The sequence below is a fragment of the Phyllobates terribilis genome, unplaced genomic scaffold (assembly GCF_046119375.1).
Source record: "Phyllobates terribilis strain yellow unplaced genomic scaffold, ASM4611937v1 Scaffold_3__8_contigs__length_932513732, whole genome shotgun sequence".
NCBI lineage: Eukaryota > Metazoa > Chordata > Amphibia > Anura > Dendrobatidae > Phyllobates > Phyllobates terribilis.
This window is the reverse complement of record NW_027362763.1, coordinates 506811910-506828072: the sequence shown is the minus strand read 5'-3', so window position 1 is coordinate 506828072 and position 16163 is coordinate 506811910. Positions and strand designations below refer to the sequence as shown.

Here is a 16163-nt window from a genome sequence, read left to right as displayed (position 1 = left end):
GGCAATTCTGATTTTGCAGGACTCAAAACAGATCAGGAGCAGAGAGGGAGGAGAGCAGCTGAAAAAAAAAAAATGTCAAATGCTGACTAGACCACCACAGTGGATTTCTTCACCAAAGGCATCAATGTAATCAGTATTACAGCCATGTCTTTACGTTACAAAATCGTGCTGACCGCTTCTCTACTGACTGTTGTGCTGACTGGAGATCCCATGACCAAAGTGCCCATGAAGAGGGGTAATATATGGATTCAACCAAGTTGGAATTAAATAAAATTACTTTGATAAAATATTACTGGAGCATTTTCTAGTTAAAGATCGGTAATGGCACCAGGTGCAAGTGAAAAGCATAGAAATATCTACGCAGTAAGCTTACCTCTGTTACTAAATTTATGATCTAGGTTTGGATCTGGTACTGCACTTCTTGCAATCATAGTTACAGTAACCTATGAATTGCAGTGTTGTGGCTAAAGGTCAGCAAGTGTACTATACACAGTACACTAATCTGGACCTCTGCAATTCCATATGGTCAGTGCATACACCTAGGTCAAACTGATTTTGGAGAGGCATTATGTGCATTATTTTCCAATAATGAGATCACAGTGAAAAAGCAGGAACAAAATCTCACCTTCAATGGGTCCCTGCATTCTTTTCAGAAGCCACAGTTTTAGTTCAGACTCGCTGTCCATTTGGGTCTCTTTTTGGCTAGTGTCTTCAGGTGAGCATGGCGACATTGAATCTGGAGATTCCTCTGTAGCATGACCCGACTGCTGCTGTATGTTCTCATCATTTAAAGCTACCATGCTGCATTCCTCATTCGGCTCTTTAGATTTTAACTGCATGCAAGTGGAGTCTTTTACTTGTGGTTTATCAGTAGTAGTGACACATTCGGAAGAATGGGATGTGCTCACTTCAGTCGGATTCAAACAAAGTTCTATGTTTTTGGTTTCCTCATTTTCCTTTTCACAAGTCATACCACCAATATGTATTCTCCCCAACAAGTCAGAGGTGAACATCTCAGATGTTATTTCTACCTTCCCATTGAAATTGATATCTGCCTCTAAAGAAGCAGAGTTTGAAGTTTTGGACCCTTCTACCAAAAGAGTTACTGCATGTCCTTCGGAGTCCTTACAAATATTATTCTGCTGTGACAAAGAGTCTACCAACTCTATAAAGTCCTCTTCTACTGGAGAATGAGCAGTTTTTTTGGTTTCGGAATCAAACATTAGGTCAGAAGATTTTTGTTCAGTCTCTTTTCTGATTGCATTATCAACATTCAAGTGCACTTTGGATAGATTATCTGCTGTAGTGTTTGTATCTGGGTTATGTTCACTGGCTACTTCTGCAGTCTCTTGCTTTTCTGTGGTTCCTCCTACACCAGTAACCTCATTTTGCCTTTTCTCCTTGTTAATGGATTTGAACTTGCTGAATGGATTGATGTCTTTTTCAGACGAGAGATCTTCCCACTCTCCAGGCCTGTACAGAGGACAAAGATCCTTGGGTATATCGCTGTTGACGGAAAATGTTGGATGGGTGTGGAATGGTAGAAATGAAAATTAAAATAAATTAAAAATAAAGAGTACAACTAAAATGTAACTAAAAAAATATATATACACTTTAAAAAAAAAAAAAAAAAGGTACACAATGTAAAATGATGGTAAGCATAAAGACTGAAAACATGAACACAAAGTCACAAAATAAAATATGGCAAATGTGCAGTGAATGACATGGCTAGTGGTAATAAAGTACAACCAATAAATACCAAATAACTTATTACCTGATTGATTAAAATCAAATATGGTGGTAATAACTTTAGTAAAAACCCAACAAAAAGTATAAAAAGAAATGTAAAATTTACTAATTAGTTTCCAGTATATAAAAAGGAGCATATGCGAGTGTCCCACTGGTCTGATATCAATATAATTAGAAGTCACTGTCATATTAATGCGGTGCAAGATTTCAGACTTCCTAGATTAGTTTACTCTTTATTGAGCACATAGTGAGCCAACAAAGGTCAGGAGGCACGGGACACAGGAGGTAGGAGCCACTACTGCGGCTAAAACTGTGCCCGCTGTTAAAAGAAAATTAATATTCACTGCGCCTCACGCACATGGGCATGTCGAGCACTGAATATTAATTTTCCTTAATAGCGCACAGTGTCAGCAATCACGCGTGCCCGCTACCAAAGAGCATGAATATTCACTCCTCCCCACTCGCACGGAGTGAGAATATTAATTTTCTTTGGTAGTGGGCACAAATGATCGCACAGCAGCTGCAAAAAGCCATGGATGGGCTGACATTGTGTGCGCTATTAAGGAGAGTGAATAGTCACTACTCTCAATGCCCATAGTCCCGAGGTTAGGGAGCAGTGACTATTCCGGCAGCTGATCTCAGGGTCTGAGGGCGCATGGCAGTAATGTCATGCGCGGCTCATACGCCGAGATCAGCAGCTGGCAGCAGAACAGGATGCAGCGCTGGAACAGAGAGAAGGAGGGCGAGTAGAATTGTTCATTTTTTGTGTGCACGGTGATGGGGGTACCATGCATATGAGAATGGGGATGGAGGCCACGTATAACAGGAAGGGGGGGGGTCCTTGTATACCAGGATGGGGGATATAGATACAGAATTGAGGGACATCACCTATACAACAGTGTCACCAGCAGACCCCCTCCCCTAATACCATACATCATGACCACATTCTTTGCTTTAATTTTTTTTTCTATTTTCCTCCTCTAAAACCTTGGTGCGTCTTATGGTCCATAAAAATACAGTAGCTAATAATTCAATAACTTAAAGAAAAAAAAATGTTGTGGTGTTCCCCAAAGTTTTAGTAACCAGCTGATGGAAAGCAGACAGCTTTATATTGGCAGCTGACAAAGCCCAGGGGTTAGTATTGGAGAGGCTTCTATAAGACTCCATTACTAACCCCATAGTTAAATAGTAAAAAAAACACATAAGCAGAATAAAGTCCTTTAATTGAAAGAAAGACATTGACACCATTATTTCAAATAAACAGCCCCTGACCTTGCTAGCGCCGTGAAAAAGTTCTCATGGAGCTACAGTCAATGAGGTGATTGGAGTTAATCAGCTATCAACTCCTATGACCCTTCTCACATCACCGCAAGGCAGTGATGCTACACTATCATGCACAGCTCAGTGTCTCTTCTGGATGCCAGGCTGAACGGTCGCATCGTACCAGAGCTACACTAGTCGTGGGACAAATGGATTATTTTCCCATAGGACAGGTTCAATACTAAATGGGTTAAAGTGGTTAAAGGGGTTGTGGGGGAGGGAGGTTATTTCAAATAATTGTGTCAATGTCTTTCTTTCAATTAAAAGGACTTTATTCTGGCTGTGTATTTTTTACAATTTGACTATGTGGCTAGCAATGGGGTTGGGGGGGCTTTCACTCAGTTGGTTAATAAAAGTTAGTGGGGACCCCACGCCATTTTTCTCATAAGTGTATTACTTAATACATGTACAGTAAGCTACACACACACGAAGCACTGATTATATATCTTGCTCACATATTTCTATGTATTGAAGAATATTTAGAGAATTACTCTATGTAAAAGCTAATGTTAAAATCGCATACCCATGTCATATGGATGCTACTGTAGATAAGAGGGGAAAAAAAAAAAAAAATGATCGCGTCGTACTTGCATGACACTCGTCCAACTTTTCAGGAACATCGGACTGATTTTATTAATGCAGATGGGCATGAGCCCTAAAAGTAAATCCATGCAGCAGCTCCTGAGGCCAAATTTCAGGCTTTTAGAGCTGCAGCATGTCCCATTTGTCAGCATTTTGCCACAATAAAACCAAAATTGGCTTCCCTGGAAAATAAGCAACTATTGCTTTTTACTTAGATGTTGCAGTGCAGATTCTTGAAGGGGCTTGCCAACGCCCAATTTTTTTTCTCTTCTTTTCCTTATAACCGGTCAATAAAAAGGTAATAATTGCAGAATACATATTATAAATTGTGAACCAATTTTACAACAAAATGGAGTTCCAAGATAAAGATCAGGTAAGTTATTTTATGATACATCTATAGTGCAGAATAAATGAAGGACAGGACTGTACTTGCAACTTACGATGGCAACGCATCTTTAATCTTCATGTGTGAAATGTCACTATAAAGTGCAACAGATACCACTTCTTCCATGGGACAAATCAGTCCATATTCCTCACAGCCATTCTCAATTACCAGTGGATCAGATTTATGGGGATCAAACATGACATTGTTGGGAGTGACTATCATGACTCCGCCAACAACACCCTGTGTACAAAGTTGACAAATTACATTCAGTATTGAACGCGTGATTAAAACCAGAAGTCAACAAAACAGCAATTTCAATTTAAAATAGCAAAAGGACTACACAAAACATGTAGAAAAAAAAAAAAAAAAAAAACACGGGTTTCCAATGGCCACACGGTCCTTAAGTCATGATGAAGGACGGTTTGGCCTTCTGAAAAGTATAGAAATTTTTCCACTTTTGTGGAGCATGTTATACGATGTACACTACACAAGAAGGTTATATGGGCATGCTGAAGTAAGTTTTTCAGTTTCAATGTATACAGCTTATATAATCAACTGCAAATATTATAATCTTACTATAAAAATTATTCACTAGATTATAACCCCCTCCCCACCCAAAAAAAAAGTGAATGTCGCATACTTCTTAAATTTGGCCAAAATGTTTCCAAACAGGATATTAAACTTGGCACCAAGGTGACAACACCACATGTATGAAATCAGTAGCAAGGTCCAACATGTGGCTTGCCAGATGAGCAGCTTCAGATATTACTGTGTACTTCTGGCAAGAGGAATATGATAGACAGTCATAATTTTTATTTCTATAGCGCCAACATAGTCCACAGCACTTTAGAGATGGCCTTTACAAGTCCCCTCTAAAATGTAGTTTGTGACCTATTAAAAGATATGACGTCCCAAGTTATAATTAAATTTAACAAATTAAAAATAAAATGTAAGTCTGAAAAACAAGAAAAAAAAAAACCAAAAAACTGGCAACATACAAGTGCTATCACCGTTAATTAACAACAAGTACCTGGACACAACCCACCTTCCCATCTGTGATGTATCTACAGTTCATTTTCAAGAACTTCACGACAATGGGCTCTTCCTCTTCAGAAGTAGACGACAAGACTCTTTCTATAGGTTTTGTTGCCTTTCTGGCCATGTCTGCATCCTTTATGTGAAAAATAAAAGATCCATTTGAATAACATTTTTTCATGTTGGCTTAAGTCAAAAGGACTAAAATAAAGCCCTACTAGACTACTAGAAGTTTCAGTTCCCAAGTAGTGTGTTGGGAGTCAGGTGGGGTTGTGCTGGAAACTACTACAGGGAACCTAGCACTCGTAATTCAGTCCTATAACTAGCATTTGGACGCTTTACCTTCAATGTTGAAAAATAAAGCTTTGCTCATAGCCCCTGGATTCTAAATTGTATTTTTTATTTATTTAATTTTTTTTTTTTTTTTTTTTTAAAACCTGCTACAGCACAGATATCCTGACTATAGCACACTGGACCACTGCTGGCAAACGGGCTTAGAGGTCCCATAAAGACCAACTCTGCATCACCACTGACCGCAGTGATTAGTTGCAGCACTCACATGTTCTGTAATCATGTCGTCACGGCTGAAAGCTGGCAAAGACCAGGGACAGAGGAGGAGAACTGGTTGTGATAAAGGGGGAACAAGAACACCACACCGAAAATAAACAGTCGTAACCTGGGAGGGGGGCACAAATAAATTCTTAGAGAAAGCGTTTAAAAAGGGGTTGTGTGGGAAATTTACACCAATGGGCTATCCTTAGTACAGATCATTTATATCTGATCGGTGGTGGTGTGACACCTAGCACGCCCATCCATCAACCGTTCCAGGTGCTGCAAATGCTCAGCTACGCAGCTGCGTTTGCAGCATAGTGTCTACGGCCAAGTACCTCCATTGATTTGAATAGGGGGCGGATACGCAGCACCCAACTGCGGCCACTAGAGCGTTGACTTGGCTGTGCAGCTCTGCAACTGATTACTTCCAGAAGCAGGGGTGCGGGCACCGGGAAAAACTGATTGCTTGGGGTGCTGGGTGTCGTACCCCAAGTGATCTTAACCCTCTGTCAGGGGCAATATGTTTCATAACAAGCTTAGGGGCATTGTGCCTGTCCGGCACAGGCTAGAAAATTGGCTATATTTTCCTTTTTTTTTTAAATTTCAATGCTCTAAAAGTGATCAGTTACCTTAATAGGAATGTAATAAATGAGAATACACAATCAGGTGGAAAAAAAAAAAAAAAAAAGTTTACTAACCAGAAAAGTAACATTAACCAGACAAACCACTGAAAATAGAGAAATAAAACTAAGCGAGCTGCGCTTGTCAGATCAGTTGCCCCTGACGGAGGGTTAAGGATAGTGTCAAAGTCCCAAACAGCCCCTTTAATCATTATGGCCCATACAAACTTTAATGTTCCCTGCATTGCTATGCTCTCAGCCACCAGCTATGCAATGAGCTTACAGCATGCCCTATTCACATTTACTGCGGAGCTGCAAAAAGCGGGATGTTAGAGTGCAGATATGCAGTGAAAGGATCCAATGACCCTAAAGCGAGTCCATATCCTAGCAATATGTTGTTACTTCATACTTTAGAGTGGGAACCTTTTAACCTCTCACAGAAAAATATTAAAGCTAAAATTAAAAATATAATATATATATATATATATATATATATATATATATATATATAATCTCAGATGTTCACTTCACCTCAGTTAATTGCTTTACAAATGACAAGTACACCAAGGTGACATGTTCAATGGAAAGCTGATTAATGTATGGGGAGATCTAACGTTACAGAAACATTTTGACTATAACTCTGATACAAGACCAAGTTCTCTAAAGAGGTACTCTCTCTGCTACTTCATGCAGCAGGGACAGGCTCGCTGATACTGAAGACCTTTTCCAGAGCATACATATTGCCAACCCACCCATGGAGTAGGTCATCCAAATGACATTGGTGGGGGCCCCAACACTCGAGCGGCAGCTGGACGCAAGGAATGTACTGAGAAGAACACCAGGACATCAATATGCAAGTTCTGGTCGACCCTTTTAACAATGTATTATTTATGACCATAGATTAAGCTTAACCCTTACAGCCAGCACTGAGGAATGTTCAGTGCATTCATAATAAAGGCCTCAATTGGCATATTACTTTGTATAGGGAGAATTCTGTCCATCAGCATCAAAGGAGGAGGAGGAGGGGGCAGGGGAAGCCAGAATATCATTAATACACCAGACTGCCTTCAAAGTGATTGCTGTCCACTGCAAGAGGCAACATATACACATTGTTCAGATCAGTATACCAGTTACTTCATGCTGCTCTGAGTCTATGTGGTAGTAAAAAACGCACCCAATATCAGCCACTGCTACAGATTGTGGTTTAAAAAGTTCTGAGATCAGAGACTTTCAGCAGAAATCTACAAAACATTAGGTAGAAGTGTTAGATAAATTTAGCTGGTGTCTCAATGTAATGTATGTTTTGTTTGCGTCTCCTTGAGGTTGAATGGAAAGATTAAAGGGAATCTGTCAGCAAGACCAACACCACAAAATCATGTATATGCACATGCTGGTCTGAGAAGATATAAAAAGGGGTTTATGGATTTACATTTCAATTAGTTGTTGCATACCTGATAATTAATTGGTGTATAAATTTACAATTCTGATTTACGTGCTCTAGGTGTGAAAGAGCCTCTGACTGAGGTTTTTCCTCTGTCTAGCATCAGCTTCCTTAGCTTGATTGACAGCTCACTGTGCTACATCAGGTGCCAGGTAACAAGACCAGACAGTGAGCCATCAAACTGCAGGAGGGTGGGTGAACAACCTCCAGAGTCAGAGGCTCAGGAAGTGCCGTCATGCTCAGAGCACTTAAAGGGTTTCTCCAAGAATGAATTATGTAACCAAGCAATTTTTTTTTTATTAAAAACAGTAGCCTGTCCTAGTCACTTGTCAGGAAGGCTCCAATCAGAACACACACTGCCCTCGGGACCAGTGTCTAAACTGATAGAAGGATGGTTGAGGTACATGTACCTCAGTGAGCGGAGGAGAAGGGCTGTGACATCAGAAGAAAATCTCAACTGGCTGAGCATATCGGACTCAAGCTGGAGAAAAAAAATAAATGAAAATTTACACTGCGTTCTTGGTGAACATCTTTACATTTCTCCGTTACATATAAATGAAAATGCTAGTTACTCAATAGCAACTGACAAATTGTTTGCATGCCCATATTTTGAGGGTTGGGGGTTGTGTGTTTACTGATAGACAGACTGACTTCAAACCAATGTTGTTTTAAATATGTCACATTCCCAGTAACAAGTCTTTTGTTATGCAAAATAGTAGTGATTGGCAATCATTTCATCTTCACACATCTATTACAGATGACCACTCAGGCATGATACATTTGTGGAAATACCGTAGATAAAGAAAATGTAAAAAAAAAAACCAAACTTTAAGCATGGGGGTGCCACATCTACTAGCAAGACCCCGCTGAGTAATCCATGCACAGTCTTAATCACTAGACACAAAGGTAGTTCATTTTTACCAGTTACACAACGGAAAGTGCTTTGTTCAAAGGGTCTACGTGGGCTGTCATACTGAAATAGTTACTCACTGGTAGTTTATCATACTCCGCATCTGATGACAATGGAGAAGCAAGAATGCCAGGATTTGCATTTTTTACACTGGGGTAAGGCTCACAGACTGGAACATAAAGCACCTGCGAAAACATTTTTAAATAAAAACGGTTTTGGAATTGGCAGTTCAACTAACATAGTAAAAGCCATATTCAGGGAAACCCCAAGCTTTTCTACTGCATTTTTCCCTTAGAGATTGAGTAGTATAATAGAAAGTAGGCAGTGCACTGCAATACTGACACTAGGGACAAGAACGCCATTCCCACCCACAGTACATGTATGACATTTACCACTAGTTTCACTGACGTAAACAATTTGTCTAGCTCACATTGATTACAACCACTTCAAAGTCTGCTACCTCTTTCCTAACAAGGAAAGTGAAGAAATTATACCATTTCACAATACATGCCACCATCCTCTCTGTTAAAGATATTGTAATTTAGTGAATCTTCGGTCAAATGGAATTGATGTAAAAATATAAATGGAAAGATTTTATTTTAGCTTTAACGAATAGAAGTGATTCTAGGATTCTACAAATATGCATGCCTGCAGTAAAAAGATTGTAAAGGCTTAGACAATGCACACAGAACCATCTGTAATACAGTACACATACTGTAGGAGGCCATTGTCCTCGGCAGCAGGGGTCCTGTTCACACAGATAAGGTAAGTGGCCTTTAACACTAGGACTACTGGACTTGTGACGCCGCCTAGAACTACTGAAAGGAGTCATTTTGACTCCTTGCTTGTTTTCGTTTATTTTTAGAGTTTCATTTGTGGTTATTTATTAATAATTATATTTTTGTAATGTATTATTGTGAGATCCAACAGTAATGCTTTTGATTGTTTTTTTTCTGCTTTTCTTATTTTTCTACAGAAAATAACAATTATAATAGACGTTTTTCAAACATTTTTTTTTTATTCAAGTGCACACATATAAACAACAACTGAAGAACAAAAAGCAGAGAAAATGTAGGTGGAGGAGCATAAAAATGAAAATATGGCGCAGAATTCACCTTCTAAACGTTTGGTGTTTCGCATTTTAGGCATTGCCTTTGATTTATGGCAGTACATTGCCCACACAAAGACTTACCACAAGTCTTACAATTTCCAACAGATCTATTTTTCTTGCACTTTTCTTTGATCTGGCAAAATTTTGTTTGAACCATCACTTCTGAGCATGTAGAAACTTGGGACGTGGAACCCTTTTCCCTATCTGTGACATAAGGACCACTCAACTCTCTCACAAGCGTTTGCAAAAATGCCTTGCGTGACATTTTTTGGTGGGTAATCTCCTTGAATATTATCCATGCATTTATACCCGCAAAGTCTAAGGCATTTTCAAATGCATGAACAGGCCATCTCCTTGTGCATGTTCGTGTGGTATATTTTCGTGCCATCTGATCCACTACATCTACTCCATATTTTGTTTCATTGTAAAACTTTACCGTTTCTGGAGTTTTTTTAGCGGAATCAGACGCAACAACAACATCTGGATGGACGGAACTCAAAATGCCAACATTTTTGTTGGGCTTTCCTTGATATACTGTAAGTGTAAAATTGTCTTCATTTCTAAACACTTTAGTGTTGTACAATTCCTCTTTCATGGATTTTATTTCTTTAGGCACTTCTCGCCTTATCTTGTTCAGTGTTCCCACGATGGTTGTTCCTTTGCTTTTTAGCTGTTTAGCTAATTTTACTGAAGTAAAATTATTATCGGTTGTAACATTGCGACCTTTTTTCAAAAACGGGTCCAATAACTTCATTACCACATGGTCAGCTAAACGGTCCTCAGCACGGCGTGTGTCATCTTTGCCTAGATAAGGGAAGCCATTTGCCAGATATTTGCTCCTCTTATCAACAACTAGCCAATATTTGTGGCCATATTTATCTGGTTTGGAAGGCATGTACTGCGTGAATGGACACCTAGTTTTGCTTGGGAAAAGTTGCTCATCCACCGTTATGTATGGGCCAGGTTTGTAACACGCAATACAATTTTCAATAAACCTGTCTCACACAGTAGAAAATAGAGCAAACTTGTCCGTTTGCAGTCTCTCCGATCGAGTAGATTTCTCATCAAATCTGAGAAACCTCATAATTTCAACAAAGCGGTCCCTAGACATTGTCGCTTTGCAAAACGGTATTCCCCAGTCATTACACCAAATACTGCTAATCGAGTGACGGTTCGTGCCAGATATTCCACGAGCATAGAATATCGCAATGAATGCATCTAGCTCCTCATCAGATAGAGTAAACTGTAAATTATTGTTCCTGCATGCTTCTGCAAGCGTACAGTTCTTTATATGTGTCAATATATATGAATCAAAAAATAAACGCCATGCGCTCAAAGGACTATCGATAATGATATTTCTTCTGGCGTATCCTGTAGGGCCAGGTGCTTCTCGAAGAATATTTTGGCTGTCACGCCTTCTCTCCATATTCCTCACAAATTCCATAATTCTATATAGTTCCCTGCTGAAAAATAGAAATGAAGTGAAAACTAAAAGAAATAATAACTGTTCTGCCACCTTCAAAAGTAGGTGGGCTGAATCAGTTGACAGACAGCTAAACTATTTCATAACAATTCATACCTGTATGAGTCTTCAGAGCTCGTATGTCTGCATCTGTTCTCTTTGTCTCTTCAGCTGAACTGAAAGTAAAGTTACTATCCAGAATACTGTCTCCTGCTAGGACCTTAGAAAAACACCACCCTTCATTAGCATAAGATAAGAGCCTAGAGTAAACAAGCTATTTTGTTCAGCATTACACAGTAATACAAGCAGGTAAAACACAAGGAAAATGTGAAAAGTTGACATGTAAATTGAACTACATCTATATGAACATCAGGGTAAATAAGACAGAGTGAAAAAATTATGCACAAAACTTTATAGCAACATTTAGTGACAAAAGGACCTCAAAATATAGTAGGGAGTCAAAATGACTCCCTTCAGTAGTTCTTGGTAAATTTTGAAAAAAAACGCGCAAATTTTTCACCAAAATTATTTATTCTCACAAAATCTTTTTTCACATCATATTTGAGGAAAAGTCACCGAGTTTCAAGCCGGAATTCTGAAAAATGTAGTCACAGAAGAGAAATAAAAAACGAAAGGAGTCAAAATGACTCCATCAGTAGTTCTAGTGTTAAACCTTGTGTACTGAAGAAGCGGTTACAGGGAGGAAATTCAATTTTATTCTTCATACATCTACTTGCAGTCAGAGCGGTGCACAGTGCCGTTCACTACACAGTTTGTGCAAAGCAGGCCGACAAACCGCCGGGGAGCGATTACAGCTGCGCTCACTGTGTAGCGAGCAGTGACTAACCGCTCCCTGCACAGCCCCAATAACTGGAAGGGAGTGACTGCACAGAGAATAAAACTTTTCCTCCAATGACCAGCATCTTAACCCTATAGCAGCAGGTAAATAGCATTTCTGGATGTGACCGTTTCCTTCAAGCCAGTCAAAAAGATCAATTTACCAGACGAGGAGCGTTTTGTTAAGCTGCCGATCACCCGACGAACTATTTGCACAGCACAGTTATCAGGAAACGAGCGTTCGATAATCGTGCAGTGAAAATGCATTTTAGGTTGTGTGCAATTGAGTTTTAGTCTTCTGGAGGCAAGTTGCTGGAACAAAGGCAGTAGCGATGACAAAATATACAGAAGTGAATGGGACATGATTTGCTGACAGAAGGCAGTCTAGTGAAGATTACCTGTCCCGGCACAATGGTATGTGTAAAGAGCTTGTTCAGTTCCACAAGTTTATTTGGAGTGATATTGAATCTCAGTGCTATAGAGTTCAAGGTGTCCATGTTCGATGCCTAGGAAGAGTCAATTTGGTTAATTTTAGATAATTCAAAAGCAATCTTCAACACTACTATAAAGATGATCTTTCATCAAATTTCACAATACAAATGAAATGCATTATTAAAACAGATGTTAGACCTGATAAGGCTTATGTACTTCGGAAATCCACATCAGAATTGCAGTACAAGCTAGATATTACTGTAGTATCTGATCCATTTAGAGAGAAAATTGATTTAGCCATTCAGCCCTAGATTTTCACTACACTAGTCTCAGATTTAAGAACCATCAGCTGGGAGCACTAGCAGTAAAAGGGTTAATGAGAAAGAAATGGTAACTTACAGGTTCTGCCTGGCCAAGTTATATCAAACAAACAGTCTCTGAAAGTACCATAAACACAAAAAGCTCTAAGTAGAAGTAAAACACCTAGGGATGCGATCATAAAAAGACGACCTATTGCAGCATAAAAACCTGATCTAAAACTTTTAACTTTAAGTATGATCTTTATTAAAAAGTGAACTGGTCAGGCAATTCATGCTGCTCAAACCGCAGGCAGCATGAATCGCAGCCTGGCTGAAACGCTGGAACTATGGGCCCTGTCCAGATCTCCAAAGTATATTTTCTCTGAAATGCTGGAGAATTACAGAACAATATACCTGAATGCAACAACCAGATCAATTCATTAGGCTCGAAGCTTGGGCAGCATGAATCGCCAGACAGGCTACCTTTAAAAGTCAATTTACAATCTTGCAGTTTTTAACTGGATATTGTGGTTTTTTTACTTTTAGACTCCTGTCCTTTCAGGAAGGGTTTACAGCAAGGTGCCATATCAGCAGAGGCAGGATTACAATGACAGCCAACACCTCTATGCACAGCTGATCACCTATTGTGATTGGGGGAATCCTGGGTTAAGTCACAGCTCCTCCTCAATAGAAACTTCAATTCAAGAAATAGGGATGACTTCTGACCATTGTGGTGACTTACATGTGGATTTCCAAAAACACCAAGTTAGAGTCTAAAAAGGTCCCAGAGGCCAGTGAGAATTGCAAGACCCCTCCCCTTCTTTCCACATCAATCCGTATTATAATTATTTTATTAAACAGAGATTCATTATCTAACATTTCTGGATAGGGATAGATGTATGCAACACAAAAGAAAAAAAAAAAAAAAATTTAAAACAATAGGTTGATTGCATCTCTCCTTCACATCCAATATTTCCCCCCCGCCCACCTTCCTCACAAAAAACAAAAACCAACAAACACCCACACACCACAATGCTGCCTAGACATGAGAATGCATCTGAGAACTGCTTTGGTTTCTTATTAACACATTCAAAATCAATGGCTTAAACAGAATTAGGTGTTCAGCCCTTTACATGGTGAATACAACCTGGAAAGATTAGATTAAACCATAGCGACCAAATAGTTTCACAGACTATAGAATAATATCCTTCTTAGCAACGCAAACTGTGGCTAGAATTAAGAAACATACACACTTACAAATATGCGTTTGAACTATACGAATGTTTCAATATAAAAATAGGATTGAAATCTATTAGTCATAAAGGAACATCACAATTCACTATAACAAGGAATTAGCTGCTCTTTTTTAAAGTATTTAAATTTTTAAAGAGCATTTCTTCATATCCTCCATGGATGATAAAACCTACTCATTAACTATAGACCGGAAAGCATTTTAGTGATGTCTCAGGCGCTTGCTATATGCGATACTGGGAGGAGCATGAACTGCTTAGGCAATAGCAAGGATCGGGGAAGATGTGACAGTGTAGGGACCGTCAATCGTGCCCAGGGGGCGTGCCGGCAGCTGCTGAGGCCAGAGTAATCTCTGAATAAACGCCTCACTGGTCTAGTCTGGCTTCAATTGTATAAGTGGAGCAGCAGTTTAGAATTTCATTATGAACAAATATGTGCATATTTATATAAACACGTTGGGTCACAAAAAGGCTCTAACATGTTATGGAGCCAGGTTAATGGCACTATGGGTCCTTTTAACTAGACAGATTTTGGGGGTTTCAAACAGCACGTTTTAGGAATAGCTCTTTATGAATGTTTTATCCCACTTCATAGCCAAGTGGTTTTGTCTCTCTTTTCCATAATGAAGATTCTTAATGCAAGTAAATTTTAAGCTACAGTGTTTTCAACCCTTTTAATGTGCTGAAATATTCAAGAATTGTTATTCAATCCAGGAAGTAATATAAAAACACTAAGCAGCATGACTTATAAAATCAGACAAATGATATCTAGAGATAGATCTATCTTGATGTTCGCAATAACTTTACTCTCCAAAAGTAATGCATTGGTTAAGTTAGCAGCATGTCTCCCAAAGGAAAAAAAAATATATAAAAAGAAAAAAAAATTCACATGCAGCAGAAATTTAAGCCCCTTGTACTGTAATTTTTTCTCTGAAACAAAACTCCTTAAGTGTTCATAGCAAGTTTTTTATTTTTATTTATACCAACTCATAAGTGAATCCCTCAGCAGACAAATCCTGGTATGGATAGAGAGATATATCTATCTAGTCCCTTGGATGTGAAGGCATTATCAGCAATTCTTTAACATGTTACTGAAAAGCAATTTCCTAACATATGATTTAAGGTTTACTTGCATCCAGAGTAATCTCAAAGTAAAACTAGGCATCAGTTAGTTCCTACAATATACAGTTTTGTATACTACAATATGCTAGGTGCAACTATTCCCATCACTGCTGTGCCTGATAAAACAGTGATTTCAAGTTTCAGTGGTACCATGTTCCCACGTGCAAAAATGGTGCTTTATTTCCCGAATATAAGGAAAAGCAAGCTAACCTGTTTATTGCTTTTCTTTATGCAGATTTCAAGCAAGGGTTTTTTTAAGCATTTTTATTGCAGAAACACTTGACTCTCCACTTAAAAACGCAACGCATTTTCGCTGCGTCTAAATCACGCAGTTAAAGCCGTATGTGTTCATTGCGAATTTACTGCATCTAATGAATGGCTATGGGTGAAAACGCAGCGGAGACTAGTGTCTCTGCTGCAGATCACATGCTGCGGCTCGTAAACCTGCACCGCGGGTGAGTTTATGCGGCATCAAAAAGAAGCACAGTGGGCACAGGATTTCTATAAATCCTATTTACTGTGCTTCTAATGTAGAACGCAGCGCATACGAGTTTTCATATATATTGATTCTGCTTTAAAAATTCTACACAGCAACTCAACCTCAAACCCAAAAAAATAGCGTTTGTTAACAGACACAGCATGCTACTTACTATGTATTCAGTGGTGCCCAGAGGTTTTTTCATAACCATTTTTTTCTCTTTCTTCTCATTTTTGTTATTTTGAATTTCTCCTTAAGTAAAACAAAAACAAAATTAATATAATCCGCCAACTGGGTGGTCACCAGCGCTTCCTCCTGGACAGCATAGGGATGTGTGCAGTAGACTTAGCGATGGGCGACACCTGGGGCAGGAGCAGGCACAATAATCTGGGACATACAATTGGTGGTACCTTAGGCAGTAGCCCACTGCACAGTAATGGGAGCGGGAATAGGATTATAGACAGATTTCAGTTCTTGGAAAATTATTTTGGGGTGGACAAATGAGTATGGTTAATACTGATCTGTGACTGCAAGTAAAACTAGACATGTCACAGGGAGTTTTTCTCCAGACAGGTCCA

General features: G+C 39.1%; 1 protein-coding gene across 7 annotated transcripts in view; it reads right to left on the bottom strand.

Moving 5' to 3' along the window:
* NCOA7 (nuclear receptor coactivator 7) overlaps positions 1 to 16163 on the bottom strand; it is a 139600-nt gene that overhangs the window by 32994 nt on the left and 90443 nt on the right. For 5 of the 7 annotated variants that reach the window (XM_073676019.1, XM_073676021.1, XM_073676022.1 and 2 more), the window contains 6 exons: positions 15758 to 15837; positions 12403 to 12510; positions 8675 to 8779; positions 5082 to 5207; positions 4092 to 4276; positions 626 to 1506 (listed from right to left, as the gene is read on the bottom strand). In XM_073676019.1, the coding sequence (XP_073532120.1) occupies positions 626 to 1506; positions 4092 to 4276; positions 5082 to 5207; positions 8675 to 8779; positions 12403 to 12510; positions 15758 to 15837 (1485 nt within the window). The remainder of the gene's footprint in view (positions 1 to 625; positions 1507 to 4091; positions 4277 to 5081; positions 5208 to 8674; positions 8780 to 12402; positions 12511 to 15757; positions 15838 to 16163) is intronic. The other 2 variants (XM_073676023.1, XM_073676024.1) reach the window with 2 other exon arrangements.